Source organism: Pieris napi, chromosome 5, assembly GCF_905475465.1.
Source record: "Pieris napi chromosome 5, ilPieNapi1.2, whole genome shotgun sequence".
Lineage (NCBI taxonomy): Eukaryota > Metazoa > Arthropoda > Insecta > Lepidoptera > Pieridae > Pieris > Pieris napi.
The window spans coordinates 1,462,717-1,476,563 of NC_062238.1; the positions used below are offsets into that span (position 1 = coordinate 1,462,717).

Consider the following 13,847-nt stretch of genomic DNA (forward strand, 5'->3'; position numbering starts at 1 on the left):
TAGTTAATATGTAAATGCAAAATCTGTTTAAGCAAGAAATGAATAAACATTGTATGTTATGTATTTGTCAGTTTTATTTTTGGCAATTTACCTATGTCTTCTTTAGTAGGAAAAGCCATTAAAGTGGTTCACTATATTAGTTTATTTTACAAGAATATACAGATAATGCATATATGAATGACCCGTACTTACTAATAGTTAGGAATATTAAACAAACAGGTAGCAAAATAAAAATGATTCAGTTATGGTTATTTTTTATTAAAATAAGGCACCAAATATCTTCCTTAACATAATGCAGTCTGCATTATTTCATACTCCACTTGTCTTATTTTTTACATTATTCATAAAATGCTTCATTCCCCATTATCAAATTCATTTTCAGGTACATAATATAACACTTAAATTAATTAAAAGATAAGACTTGTCCATTTGTGGTTTTTTTTATATTTTTAGTTGTCTTATTAGCTTCTCTTTTTCTGAAAGTAAATATTTTAGTTAGTACTTTGATCAAATAGAAAACTGACAAACTAAACTGTAAGATCAGTCCAAGGTTTGTTCAATAGGTAACTTTAATATTAAAACTCTTTACTTAATTCTAAACTTAAAAATATAATTAATTTGTCACTTTGCTGCTTATTGTCAATTAAAGTTTTTAATAACCAAACAATGTCAGTAACTCCCAAGGGACTTGAATTCAAACTTCTCATTCATTAACTAATATTGTTAATAACTTCTCTAGTATATTAACATTTGTAAATAATTAAATAAAATATCTGCTTACCATTACTTAGTATTGCTCACTAGATTTTATATTTCCAAAGTTCAAGAAGTATAAATCCACTTTATTTGATTAATTTAAATCAATATTATATCATTAGCTTCTATTATAATTACAATAAAATATATTTGGAACTTCTAATTATGTTCATTAGTGACTGCTTTCTCATCTGAAATATAAATAAAATGTACAATCATTTTACTTTGTGATTACATAATATAAGCAATATTAAATGGTATATGTATTTTTCAAACTAAAGAACAATTTTATAAACTTACATGCAATATAAATATCAATAAAAGATATCCAATATAAACAGGATTTACCTCTACTAATTTGCTGATTTTCTTGATATTTCATATTTATCTGTGTCTATTATGTTATCCTCGCATTGATTCATAGAAAAACTAAAACTCTTAACTTAAAAATATTCACTCTAGTTTAAATTATTATAATTACACGAGATCGTTAAAAAAAGACAGATAACAAATTAAAACCATTTCGTTAAAACGTCCAAAATATGAGATGTTTTTAAAACGGTAGTCATTAAAGATGGCAATAGTTGTACTGAATTATTGCAAACAGCAGCTTTTGAGATCACGCTAAAACATGGCGGAGAAACGCCGTTTTTTCTACACTGCCGAAACATTAATTGGCCGTTGGCTACCGAATAGCGTAAGCGTTAATGTGTGTCTTTTCGTAGCACTGTCATGGCGTCGCTTATTGTATCCCGACTCACGCCTTTAGGGCCTAGGCTACCGACTGTCGACACGAGCTGTCATTTTCATACAAATTTAGTTTTCGACTTTCTACATACACTACTGTTAAGCCATCTTGGCTAGACCCCCAGCTGGCAGCTGTATATGTTATTTACATGTTGTCAATGTCTAACGTCATCCATTTGGTGTAAGTTCACAATAATTGCTATTAATAAACTCACAAAGTCAAAACTGTCACTATGCTAAAGGCCTTTCGAGTTAAGACATCTGTGGCTAAATGCCAAATGCCAAGTGCCAACACCTTTAATCTTTACTAATTCTTCTTTTTTGGAAATATAATTATTAATTACCTATTTCTAAAATCTTATTTAAAACCTCAGTATGAGATTAGAATAGTTGTTAAATCACACTACATTATAATATAACGTACATTCCATAGAAATAAAACAATATTCTATGTTACTTTAGTTTTCAAAATGGTAGGTTGAGTCACAATTATTTTATGACAAGTTTTTATTCTCTATAATTTTATTTTAAATTAGGTAGGACCTAGCCTAGTTTTATATATTGTAAGTAAATGAAATATATTTCGTACGGGCATATTTCGAAATAAATTTAATCCGGTTACAATGTTTCTATGTTGTATGTTTTCAGATGCAGTTCATGCTTTTATTTAGTCGACAAGGCAAATTACGCCTTCAAAAATGGTATGTAGCTCATCCAGATAAATTAAAAAAGAAGATCACCAGAGAATTAATCACCACAGTATTGGCCCGGAAACCAAAGATGTGCTCATTTCTGGAGTGGAAGGATGTCAAGGTTGTGTATAAAAGGTATGTTCAAACATTGTATTTAAACTGTCTTAGTGTTATAAATACATAAGCTAATTATTTCTATTAATCATTTTTAGACTTGAATAGATCAAATTTCTTTCCTTCTTAAAATCACCACGCTAATACTTAACTGAACTACATAAACAGTTTCTAACATAAAACCTTTAATGTTTTAGGTATGCATCATTGTATTTCTGCTGTGCTATGGAGCAAGAAGACAATGAACTACTCACCTTAGAGCTTATTCATAGATATGTTGAACTTCTTGACAAGTACTTTGGAAGTGTAAGTTATACATTGTGTTATATTATTATATATTTTAGTAAAGTGTAGGTTAGTAAGTTGTGATAGTATTTTGGTAAACATCACCATGGCTAAGTGTAAAACCACATCAAGTGAATTTCACTTTCAATTAATGACATAATGCCTGGTGTGAAGTTCTCAAGACTGAAAACAAAAGACAAATATGTATGAAACTTCCTTTAGCCTTACTTTTTATTTGCCAAATAATGAATGGTGCAGATAAATAATAATGTTAATAATTTTCAATTCTTATTTGGTTTTTTCATATTATAGGTGTGTGAGCTGGATATAATTTTCAACTTTGAGAAGGCCTATTTCATATTGGATGAATTGGTGCTTGGTGGAGAGCTTCAGGAGACAAGCAAGAAGAATGTGCTGAAGGCTATTGCTGCTCAGGACTTATTGCAAGAGGTCAGTAGTCAGGATAATGAACTTGTTTGAACAATTGTTTGTATCATGATCTGCACATATGGTATTTTTAACTATCAATTAGTGCTAATTTATCAGATTTGTTTTAAAAATACCATGTATGTGGCTGACATAATGTATGTTGTTGATTGAAGATTGAGATGTTTTTGGATATGAATATTGTTTCTTAAAATCTTTTGGGTTACTTTATGATTATACAAAATACTGTGGAGTATATCCAGGTATAATGTAGTATTTTTTAATTGGTATCAACTATTCAAGAGTTAGTATAGTGCAATAGGATAGGATCATTTGATTGTTAGTGGTTTTATTATGGTTATTATTCAGATTTATCAGTATCTATTTGTGTAATTATACAAAGTCATATTTGAGAATTTTAATTGACACAGATAATTTCTCTATAAATTGGACAGTTTAGCAAAAGTCAAAAACAGTCAAATTATAGAGTAATCTCTCTGTTTTGACATAAAACTGTAAATAGTGTGACACAGAGCAATGTGTAGAATTGAAACATCCATATCTAGTTAATACATATCGGTTTAAAATTAGAAGCTGTAGGCAAAAAATGGAAATGTGGACCATGTTGATAGTTAAGTGGCCTCGGTAGTGCCTTTTAGATGTTTAATTATAGTAGGAGCACTGCCTTTATATATTTAATACTTCACTTCAATTTCAATAATTTGCCTAAATTTCTAGAGGTCCATATTAGAAATGTAAATTTGACTAATTATGCAAATTAGGCTAAATGATTCAAAATCCTATGATTGTAGGTCTCGAAGTTATCGCATTTTAAAAAAATAACTCCAATTCTGTACTCTACTACACAAAACACTATAGGCTATAGATAAACTACAGACTCTTTAATATAAATTAAATGTCTATGAATACCTGTCTTGCACTGCACAGCTAATAAATTCTTCTCTATGATGCATGCTGGTGGTTCGCAGGACTTAATCGAGGGACTCTGGCACTAACGTCTAAAGGTTATAAACGCTTTTTTATATAGAACAAAATATCATCCCACAGTAGATACATACATACATAGAGATTGAAAAAAAAAGCGTTTATATTAATTGCTTTTTGCTTACCTTTCGCATGAGCTTTAAACTAATTTATTGCAAATTGATAACATTAATTTAAATTTAACTATGCATTACTCAAAAAAAAATTCTGGTTTTTGAATGACCAAGTTAACATTAGAGAAGAGAACTTCCTCAATACATTATACATCCACAAAATAGTATTAGGAGGCACCATTACATATAGAATTTAATACACACTAGATATAGTATATCTTTATTCGTTATCTCATAACAGTCTCAGAGTAAATCATTCATAGATAGTTAAGATGTAGTGATCTTAATAGTAATTTTAAATCTTTAATACATTCAGGTCTTATCGAGCTTATATTAAGTAGACCAACTATATTGTATTCTTTGAGGCTTTCTATACTAAGTATATTTGTTAAGGTTCTGTCGAGTTGTTTGTGTATTTGCTTATCTTGTGTAGCTTAGTTAAACCATATTATTGTATTTGTGACATTGTTTTGCCTTTATTGTTAGTAAAATGGTATTTCAAGGTTATTTTTAATTTAATCTGCATATATTATTGTTTTGATTACAATAAAATAAGTGTTACTTTAAAATAAAGATAGTTATTTGGAAAAACATGACTCTAATATTTATAATTACTATGAATCTACTTTGGAGCTTCTTACCAGAAGACGAAGTTATTTAGTTAGTTTTTGTGACTTTATCAGACATTCGTGTGCTGTAACAGTATAGTTATTACACAATGCATAGAGATATATATATGTAATTTTAAATCTTGCAGATCTTATTTTACGTAAGAAAATAACAGTAATTATAGCCAATCGTTACGTATATAACTCATAGAATCTTGTTAGTGGCTTGTGTCTCCAGTAGAATAGTGTATTACGCGGGAACGCGGTTTTTATACTTGAAATTAATTACCTTCTGAAATGGAAAATTGAAATACCATCTAAGTATAAAAAGCGAAACAATGTCGTTACTCAATGGTGGATGTTGCATTTATGTAATGGGTTGTTTTAAATATATCGTTGAGAACTATAACTCTGTTTTCTTGCATGAACCCGCTCCTAACTAATGTGGCATGAGCTTTACAAATAAATACCTTAACTTTAATATACAGAGCTCATGGTATTTCTCGCTAAATTTGCATTAACATCGCTTATGGTGAAGGAAAGCATGCACATTGGGTAATGAAATGGTGTATAATTAACATTACATTTGTTATGCAAAGTTTTAAGAGTACTCTCTTAGTTCCCCTAAAAGGGTTTAATCGTAACTATAGAATGAAACAAATGCTTGCACTCGAAATATCTAAAAGTTATTAATCAAATTGCATTAATAGCAAAATCACGTTTCACCATCTTAGTAGAGCGTAAATAGTAAGGTACCAAATGGGCTGACCATTTTACCAAAACCAAGGGTTAAATGTACTAGGACGAGACAGTGGACGAAGCTCTACGAGACGTGGGCCTCCTCTGAGGCGTCACCACGTCACGCTCTGAGGCTCTGGGGCGCCAGTGGTGATTTGTGGGACACTAATGAACTTTAAGTTGAGTGGTTGTGTTTTAGGTATAGGATATGTAAGTACGAGAATGATTGGAGGCTATAACTGACGAATGCCATACATTGTATGTCTTTCGTTCCTACTGTTAATATGGGTTTATATAATGCTTGCTACGCTATTTAGTTATTGTTAATTTTGGTACTATTTTACCGAATTATGTACTAGATTAAAAACGATGACATAATTTTTATAGATTTAATTAAGCCAAAGTATTCTATTTTATTGTTTTGTTTGATTTTTCTAAGATTTTATTACGTTAGAGTATTACGAATTTATTTTTTCTTAGTGACTTTCAAGATAGATTATTTTATATTATGCATTCTGCTTTAATTTTAGGTATTTAATCTTTGCCATTATATTTTTTGTAACTGACCGAATAAAATTATTAAAAGTTACAATGCGTTTTAACTATAAACCTAGGTACAAAGAAAAAAATATGATTTTGCTATAGACTTTTTCGAAGTTATTACGTTGTAGTTTTTATCAACCATCTCTAATTGATTAATTTCTAAAACACTTAAAGCAAAATTAATTCTTCATAATCTGTACAAACAAACAACAAATGGTACATTTTTGTACTTTAAAGTAAGGTACGCCGTGTTCATAGTGCCGAAAAGCGATGGCTCGGTTTAACACGGCCACGAGCGACAATGGCTCAGTGATAACCCTTGTTGCAGGAGGAGACCCCGCAGGGATTCTTCGAAGACCACGGCCTTGGATAGACGATCACAGACGAGAAACCACAGCAGTATAGATTATATTAAGGATAGGTTTAGTTTTGTCTATTGTTTTCACAGGATTACCATGACCTATTACCAACGTTAAGAAATTAAAAAATCTTGCTTATCGGGTCATGGTATGTTCTACTTTCTATTTGAAACGATACTACTACTTTTATAGGCAGCATTATTTAATATTCAAACAGCATTTTATATATGCACAAAAATATTTTTTAATATGATCTATAGCTCAAATATACTATGTACTTAATTTGTCTTTATTATGAATAGAATGACGTGTTTACGTTTCGTCTTTTCATTTATTACCACTTGATAAGTGCCAAAAAGTGGATAATAATTGTTACAATAATGTGCGCATTTATAATGAAAAATATCAAATTTTTGTCGCCGTATAAAATAAGTATAGAACTATTGTATTATGCATAAGTATTTAATAAACATTTATCCAAAACCATTTTTATTAAAACAACATTTTATCAAGAGCTTATATTTGATAATCACAATATAAAATTCATATAGGCATGCATAGACATCAGTCTCATAATTTCATTATATAGGAGTAAATATATTACCAAAACAATGTAGATAGAAATATAATATCTTCACTGTGGTTATTCTTAACATTATAAATAATAAATAATTTTTTTCACTGGTCACCCTCAGACTTTGCTTCGGGTGATGCTTTGACAATTTCAATGGTTGGAGGGGAAGTGGGTGTTTCATTTTTATTTGGGGTATTTTCGGGGGTAGGTTCAGCGGACTTTTGTTCTTTTCTCTCTTCAATACTTTGATCTTTCTGTTGTTCATCATTTGTGACCTTTGCGAGATGAAGTGCGGCTAATAGTGCCGTGATGTAGCGGCGCACGTCTAGTTCAATACCTGTTAGAAAAAAAAAATTGAAAATTAAAATAATTTTTAGAATAAGTGCCCTCGCGAACTTCGTTTCACATAACTCATAAGGACAAAAGGGTGATCAACTAAATAGACTAGGATATCTTACCTGAGCTCCTTAGCTCAGTGACTTTGACGGCAAGGTTGGCCCAAACACGTCTCGCAGCCACGGCGCTGAGCCGACCCACAGTCTGTACGGTGTGCATTGTGGGATCTGTATCTGCTGGTACTATCTCTGTGCTCACTAGAAATAAATAGTTCAATTTAAAATAGCAATTTATTGATCTTATTAATAAATCGCAGTATGTTCATATCATATGTCAATTAGTTCTTTCAGATAAAATTTCCACCCACAACTTCATTAGCTGTCCAAGATAAAATAAATGCTTTTAATACTAAAACCAGTTCCGAGATAATTTTTTTCTATCGTAATATGAAAAAGATAATAGTTCGTCATACCTGGAGCCTCACCCTGAGCGGGCGGCAGGTAGTGGTCAAGAAGTCTCATAGCATACACGGCTCCACAGTCAACCCCCTGCATAGCCTTCTGGCCATAGGCCGTGGACAGCAAGGAGTTTGCTTTGACCCAGCTGAGTTCCTTGAGTGACTTCACTTTCTGTTCGGCAGCTACGCGGGCTCCATAAACCTGATTTAGATTTACCTTTAAATAAAGTTATGGTAGTGTTAGTGGGACTTACAACTATGTTAGTAAAGCATGAAAATGTTGGGAGGAACACGAGGCACGAATTGCTGTGTCAGTGTCTCGGGATGGACTGCGGGGCGCAGTGGAGAGCTGGAGCACTGAGGCGCGCCGGCCCGTAATAATAATTAGTTATGTAAAACATTAAATTAATGTTGTTTTATCAATTTTTTTTTCTGAAATGGATTACTTGGCTTGCGATAAAATATATCGTGTCAATTTCAAAATCATGTTCTATATACATTTTCGTCATAAAATGTAAAAAAAAATTGTAATTTTTCTCTATCGAGCGAAGTTTTAAATCGTGTATCGATCTTTCAAAATTGGCACATAAACTACTAACTCCACCATATATTCTATCCATTCGCCCTACTTCAAGAAACAATGACAAAAAATGGAAAGACAATGTACTTTTTTGAAGTTTGGCGACCAGATAGGTCCTGAATGCCAATATTTCTAAAACATATATTAATTACTACAAAAGACATAAAATAAATCAATAAGTGGCGCTAAAACCTTTTTAGGTCTGGGTCTCTTTCTATCTGATTCTTATTTCATGACCATTTGTCAATCTAATAGGCAAGTAGGTGATTACCCTCCTGTCACTGACACACGCCGACTTATTGGGTCTAAGGCGAGCCGGTTTCCTCACGATAGTTTGTTAAATGCGCACATAGAAAGAAAGTCCATTGGTGCACGGGGATCGAACCAACAACATCAGGCATGAGAGTCGCAAGGTGAAGTCACTAGGCCAACATTGCTACCACATTAAATCTGATACAATTCTATTCTATCTAGGGCAAAATCGCATTAATGACAACATACTAGTCACGAACTAATAAAATTTGCTAGTAGAATATTGTACAATAATTACAACAAGTCTTACGTATTCATTTGACTTAAAATTGTTTGCAGTTGCTACAAACATTACCGGATAGATAAACAATAGCGTGATATAATTTGAGAGGTTATTGATAATTAAATTTCAAAAGTAAGGTTAGAAAATTCGTGGCGACTTAATTGCCATTACTATGGCTACAACGAAAAAATTTAGTTGTTTAAAATATCTTTCACGGTCTATACAGCCTTAAATCAGTTTCTGGCATTAATTTTCATGGCTGATTATTATATCATTAGAGATAATCGAATGGACTATGAGTACGTACGTTATATACGGATGATGTAATAATGAGTTAACGTTGCATTTTTAATCCGTTTCAACATTTTGTATTCTATTTTTGTTAATATTGCATTGTTATCGCGAAATATGTATTAAACCTATTCTGCTAAGTAGACCATGACATTAAAAATACGTCCTTTCCTTCCTCGTTGCATGACGAAGCCGTATCACGTATTATTAAGATCACTTGGTAAAAATAGAGTAGCTTGCTGAATTATTCTATATTATATTATAAATATACTAGCTGACCCGGCAAACGTCGTTTTGACATGTATATTATTTCTAGGAATATTTTTTTTAGTTTATTTAAAATAACTATCTACTATAAAAAATAAGGGTTGATCGTAGAGGCCGAAAATTAAGGGTTGTATGTATTTTTGTATGCTGTATCATAAAATAAAATATTAATTTTATAAAATATAAATAAAAATTTGGGGTGGACAGTGGACACCCATGTCACTAAGGGGTTTGAAAGATAGTAGCCGATTCTCAGACTTACTGAATATGCATAAAAAATTCATAAGAATCGGTCGGGCCGTTTCGGAGGAGTATAGGAACGAACATTGTGACACGAAAATTCTATATTATATTAGATAAGGTGCAGCTCAAAAATTGAATTTTATATTCCTATCAAATATCTGGGTCTGTGGTCTCGATAAAGTGTTAAGATATGATATGCCCAACAATTATTGTGCCTTTTGTAGCCAAGTAGGTATTAACTAATAAATAACTTAAGCGCCAATCTTCTTATGGCAGTCGGAGCCCAGGAATCCTAAGCATACATCTGAATGTTTAGAGTCCTGGGCGAAAGAGAGATTTCGGGAGATTTTGAAAATATTTTTTGTCATAACAAAGTCACCAACAGCGGTCTTAGGACGGTATACCGTTAAGGAAATGTTTATCAAATGACCTTTGTATAACCCAAAACATTACAAGCAAACGGATCCTCAATATCGACGGATGTAGCCCAGATAAATATGAAGGTTCTCGCGTTCCGGGTCAATGTGCGCCATATCGATATCTAATCTTATAAAAATTATGATAATAAAACAACGTACCTAGTATTAACGTTCAAAATCTAATTATTTATAAATTGTAAAGGTTTTAATGCGTCGATCGTACCTACATATTTATCAATCTAATATATAAAATTCTCTTGTCGCGGTGTTTGTGGTTAAACTCCTCCGAAACGGCTCGACCGATTCTCATGAAATTGTGTGTGAATATTAGGTATGTCTGAGAATCGGACAACATCTATTTTTCATCCCCCTTAAGGACCCCTAAATATATATTTTTTATTTTTAGATAATTTTTTTCTGTTTTTATTTTTTTATGATACAACATTAAAAAATACATACAACGCCTAACTTTCACCCCTCTACGATCAACCCCTATTTTTTTTATTATAAATGATAAACATGGCAAAACGACGTTTGCCCGGTCAGCTAGTCTCTATATAAATATCTGTTGGAGGGTACATTGAATACACCTTCTAAACTCTTATAAACATACTATATTCAATAGGGAGTCTGAATATAGTCACTAAACTTCACTTGTTAATATCAAACCTAAGACAGCTTTGACGGAAGAGGGCTGAGGGACTAGTGCATAGAATGAAAATGAAGTACGTGACCAAAAACTATACGGTTTTTGGTTTAAATGTAATTAAATAATAATATCAAATTACATTGACAAAACAATATGCAAATCTTATCGTATCGTAAGTCGTAACAGCAACCTTATAATACTGACGATCGATCATTGATTAAAATCTAGAAATGGTTGCAATTATAGGTATAGTAGGATTTCGCGTTCTCCGTTAAAATCTACCTACATCACACTTCAAAGAGTAATCCGAAATACAAAACAATTACAGTATGAAAATAACTTTTGATTGTAAACTTTAAAAAGTCCCAACAACAGAACACCAAAAAAGTATCAACAACTCTTATTACTGTATTGTGGAAGGGTTGAGATAATTTCTATTTCCAATTCGAAACTCAAGAACACATTTAGATTTTCACTTAAACTATTCCACTATTTCACATGTCATTTAGTACCATTTTAAGTAGCAACATGTGAAAAACCTGTCCGGCAAGTCTATAAATAAAAGGGTAGTAAACATTTTGTAAGTTATACTACATAAACTAATGAATACAGTCCTAAATATAAACATGTATATATTGCACAATTATTATGACTAAGCAGTCGGTTGACCTTTGGACTTTAAATGATTTATGTTTTAGTATCACAGTTTTTTTCATAAAAATTAACAGTAACTATAAACACTTTCGTTTTTATCTTATACTTTGTTAGTTATGTCTAATAACAAGGCAAACTTATAGAACTGTCTTAAAGTACACAAAATCTCTAAAAATTAGTCCAAGCTATGAATTGAATTTGATGGTAAGTGATACCGCCCCGCCGCCCATGGACATTCTCAATGCCAGAGGGCTTGCGAGTGTGTTGCCGGCCTTTTAAGAATTGGTACGCTATTTTCTTGAAGGACCCTAAGTATAATTAAATATAAGGAAAGACAATATAAAAAAGAAGAAGATTTTAAAGATCACAATCACAAATTTTAACAAACACTAGTTATAATTATACATAAAATAAAAATCCTGTAATAAAATAGTTCTATAGACTCGGAAGAAGAGGTTTAATTATAGATATAACCGGGAAAAAGCTTACCCTATTTAACTGTGGGGAAATTTTTGAAAGCACAGCCTGTTTGGTGGTCTCCACAATAACTTTAGGTTGCTCAGTTACTATCGGGATTCTTCTCTCCAATTCACCAAGTGCCGCAGCAACCTTTGCATCCCCTATTGCAAGGGGTGCAGCAACAAATGGTGCAGCAGTATGTGCTGCTAGTGTGACACTGGCTTCTGCTGTTGACAGTGCCCATTCAAGGAGAGAGTGTGCTCCTAAAAGAAAGATTTTTATTTTTATAAAGTATTAGCATTTTTATGTAATTCAGAAGAAATATCATTAAAACTAAGAGGTAAACTATGATTGTAATCAATATCAAGAAATTTTTAAGATTGCAGGTCATTTGAGAAATTGAGAAAAACAAAATCATACCTTTTACTTTGCTGTATAGAGCCCCAACTTGTCCGACTGCAGCTTCTACTGATGGTAAAGCCATTGCTTTTTGAACTGATTGCAATTGGCTAAAAGAGGGAGTACCAACTTCTGCTGCCATCTAACAAAATGTATAGTTTAAAATTTAATTAATTTTTCATAAAAAATTACATTATGAGTCAATACGATAACGACGAAATTTGTATTAGAAAGTGGTAATGTAAATCGAGAAATTTAAAGTATCAAAAACCATTTTAAATAATTATGTTGCCAAAAACATCTAATTTTACTAAGTAGAAAAGAAACACGCTATTTATAACAAGTTTATTTGAACTGAAATCTTATTGGAGTCCATTTGTAAATCTTCAACCAAGTACTAGAAGTTTCCATAGCACTACCTGCCTTTAATTATTTTTAACTTGAGTTGATGAGTTTGAAATAAAGTCTTACAGAATAAAAAAATAGAAATTAAGGAAGGAGCAAAAACGCAATAGCTAAATCAAAGTAATTAAGACAGTAATTGTGAGACAAGTTTAAAAAACATGTTTGATTATTAGAGGGTAGTTAAATGAAATAAATAGCCACGTTGTAACGTAAGTTTACGCACAATAACATATAGATTTTTAGACATTTGAATTGAAACGAAGAGTTTAAAATGTACCAAAAACAATTATTTATTATGTGGTTCCAAATAATGGTTTCCGGTTAGATTCTTACCTTTAATAATTATGACGTACACTTTTAAAAATATGAGTGAGGAAAGTGATCTAAAGAAACTAATTGATATTTTAAAATTAACACTGATCTTGAATTAATAAAATGAAAGAAATCAAGGTACAACTTAAACTTTTAGGTGGATACTAGCGTCTAGTCAAGTCGAGGACTAAAATTGAACTGGTTGAATGGTTTCTGAATTTAAAGTTAAAGAAGTGAGCGAATAGCAATGAGCAATTGAGCATGAATGATGGAGTATGAACGATAGGTATGAACATTGAACTGAGCAATGAGCATAAACGATGAAGCGAAACAGAGTGACTAATCATAGCACTGATATGGATGAGAAGTAAAATTGGTTATCCATATGAATAAATGAATCACAAGATCATAATCGCATTTATGTCTTCATATTGATAATTGAAGAAGTTTTAAAAACTGATTTCAAAACCCCCCAAAATGAATTTGACGTGTATTTTTTGGCAGATGACAACTGCAGCAGAGTTTACTAACTTGACGTAAATCAGATGTTTTAATCTGACTTTTCAGAAATACAATATTTTTTCTCTTAATTGACAGCACAAAACAAAAATAAATAAAGATTATTCCAAAACTTAATAAACAAACAATGTAAAAATACTATAGAATAGTGAATACTTAATCATTTAATTAAAAGTTACCATAATGGCGACACTTATGAAAGAAAAACGCAAAGAGGTATGTTTAAAATCTTTTACACATAATATACATCATAAATTAGCACAGAACGTTTTCTTTGTATGAAACTAATGCGTAGATAAATAGACATGATTTAAGTCTAAAGTAGTAAGTTTAAGGAATATTTCATATATTCTGATAGTCTG

The 13,847-nt window shown here is 31.5% G+C and overlaps 3 protein-coding genes across 7 annotated transcripts in view; 2 read left to right on the top strand and 1 right to left on the bottom strand.

Moving 5' to 3' along the window:
* The first annotated feature begins 1,771 nt into the window (after nucleotides 1-1,771).
* LOC125049333 (AP-1 complex subunit sigma-2) lies at nucleotides 1,772-6,869 on the top strand. Of its 4 annotated transcripts, none has more exons than XM_047648501.1 (5): nucleotides 1,772-1,976; nucleotides 2,152-2,330; nucleotides 2,507-2,615; nucleotides 2,907-3,044; nucleotides 4,010-5,152. In XM_047648501.1, exons 1-5 carry the CDS (start codon nucleotides 1,974-1,976, stop codon nucleotides 4,034-4,036), a joined length of 456 nt encoding a protein of 151 aa, XP_047504457.1. In that variant the 5' UTR covers nucleotides 1,772-1,973; the 3' UTR covers nucleotides 4,037-5,152. The 4 variants fall into 4 exon arrangements, with proteins under 4 accessions (XP_047504457.1, XP_047504455.1, XP_047504456.1 ...); XM_047648499.1 differs by lacking the exon at nucleotides 4,010-5,152 and adding an exon at nucleotides 5,549-6,073 and having other exon boundaries at nucleotides 1,773-1,976; XM_047648500.1 differs by lacking the exon at nucleotides 4,010-5,152 and adding an exon at nucleotides 6,356-6,869 and having other exon boundaries at nucleotides 1,775-2,066.
* Nucleotides 6,870-6,889: 20 nt separating this feature from the next.
* LOC125049332 (lipid storage droplets surface-binding protein 2) lies at nucleotides 6,890-13,179 on the bottom strand. Of its 2 annotated transcripts, none has more exons than XM_047648497.1 (6): nucleotides 12,988-13,179; nucleotides 12,271-12,391; nucleotides 11,881-12,113; nucleotides 7,769-7,955; nucleotides 7,419-7,553; nucleotides 6,890-7,297 (listed from the first exon to the last, which is right to left on the bottom strand). In XM_047648497.1, the coding sequence occupies exons 2-6, from the start codon at nucleotides 12,389-12,391 to the stop codon at nucleotides 7,065-7,067; spliced, it is 909 nt and encodes a 302-aa protein (XP_047504453.1). In that variant the 5' UTR covers nucleotides 12,988-13,179; the 3' UTR covers nucleotides 6,890-7,064. The 2 variants fall into 2 exon arrangements, with proteins under 2 accessions (XP_047504453.1, XP_047504452.1); XM_047648496.1 differs by having other exon boundaries at nucleotides 7,769-7,970.
* Nucleotides 13,180-13,542: 363 nt separating this feature from the next.
* Nucleotides 13,543-13,847, top strand: part of LOC125049697 — a 38,729-nt gene continuing 38,424 nt past the window's right edge. The window contains exon 1 of the mRNA XM_047649119.1: nucleotides 13,543-13,701. Coding sequence (XP_047505075.1) covers nucleotides 13,669-13,701 — 33 coding nt within the window. The 5' untranslated portion in view covers nucleotides 13,543-13,668. The remainder of the gene's footprint in view (nucleotides 13,702-13,847) is intronic.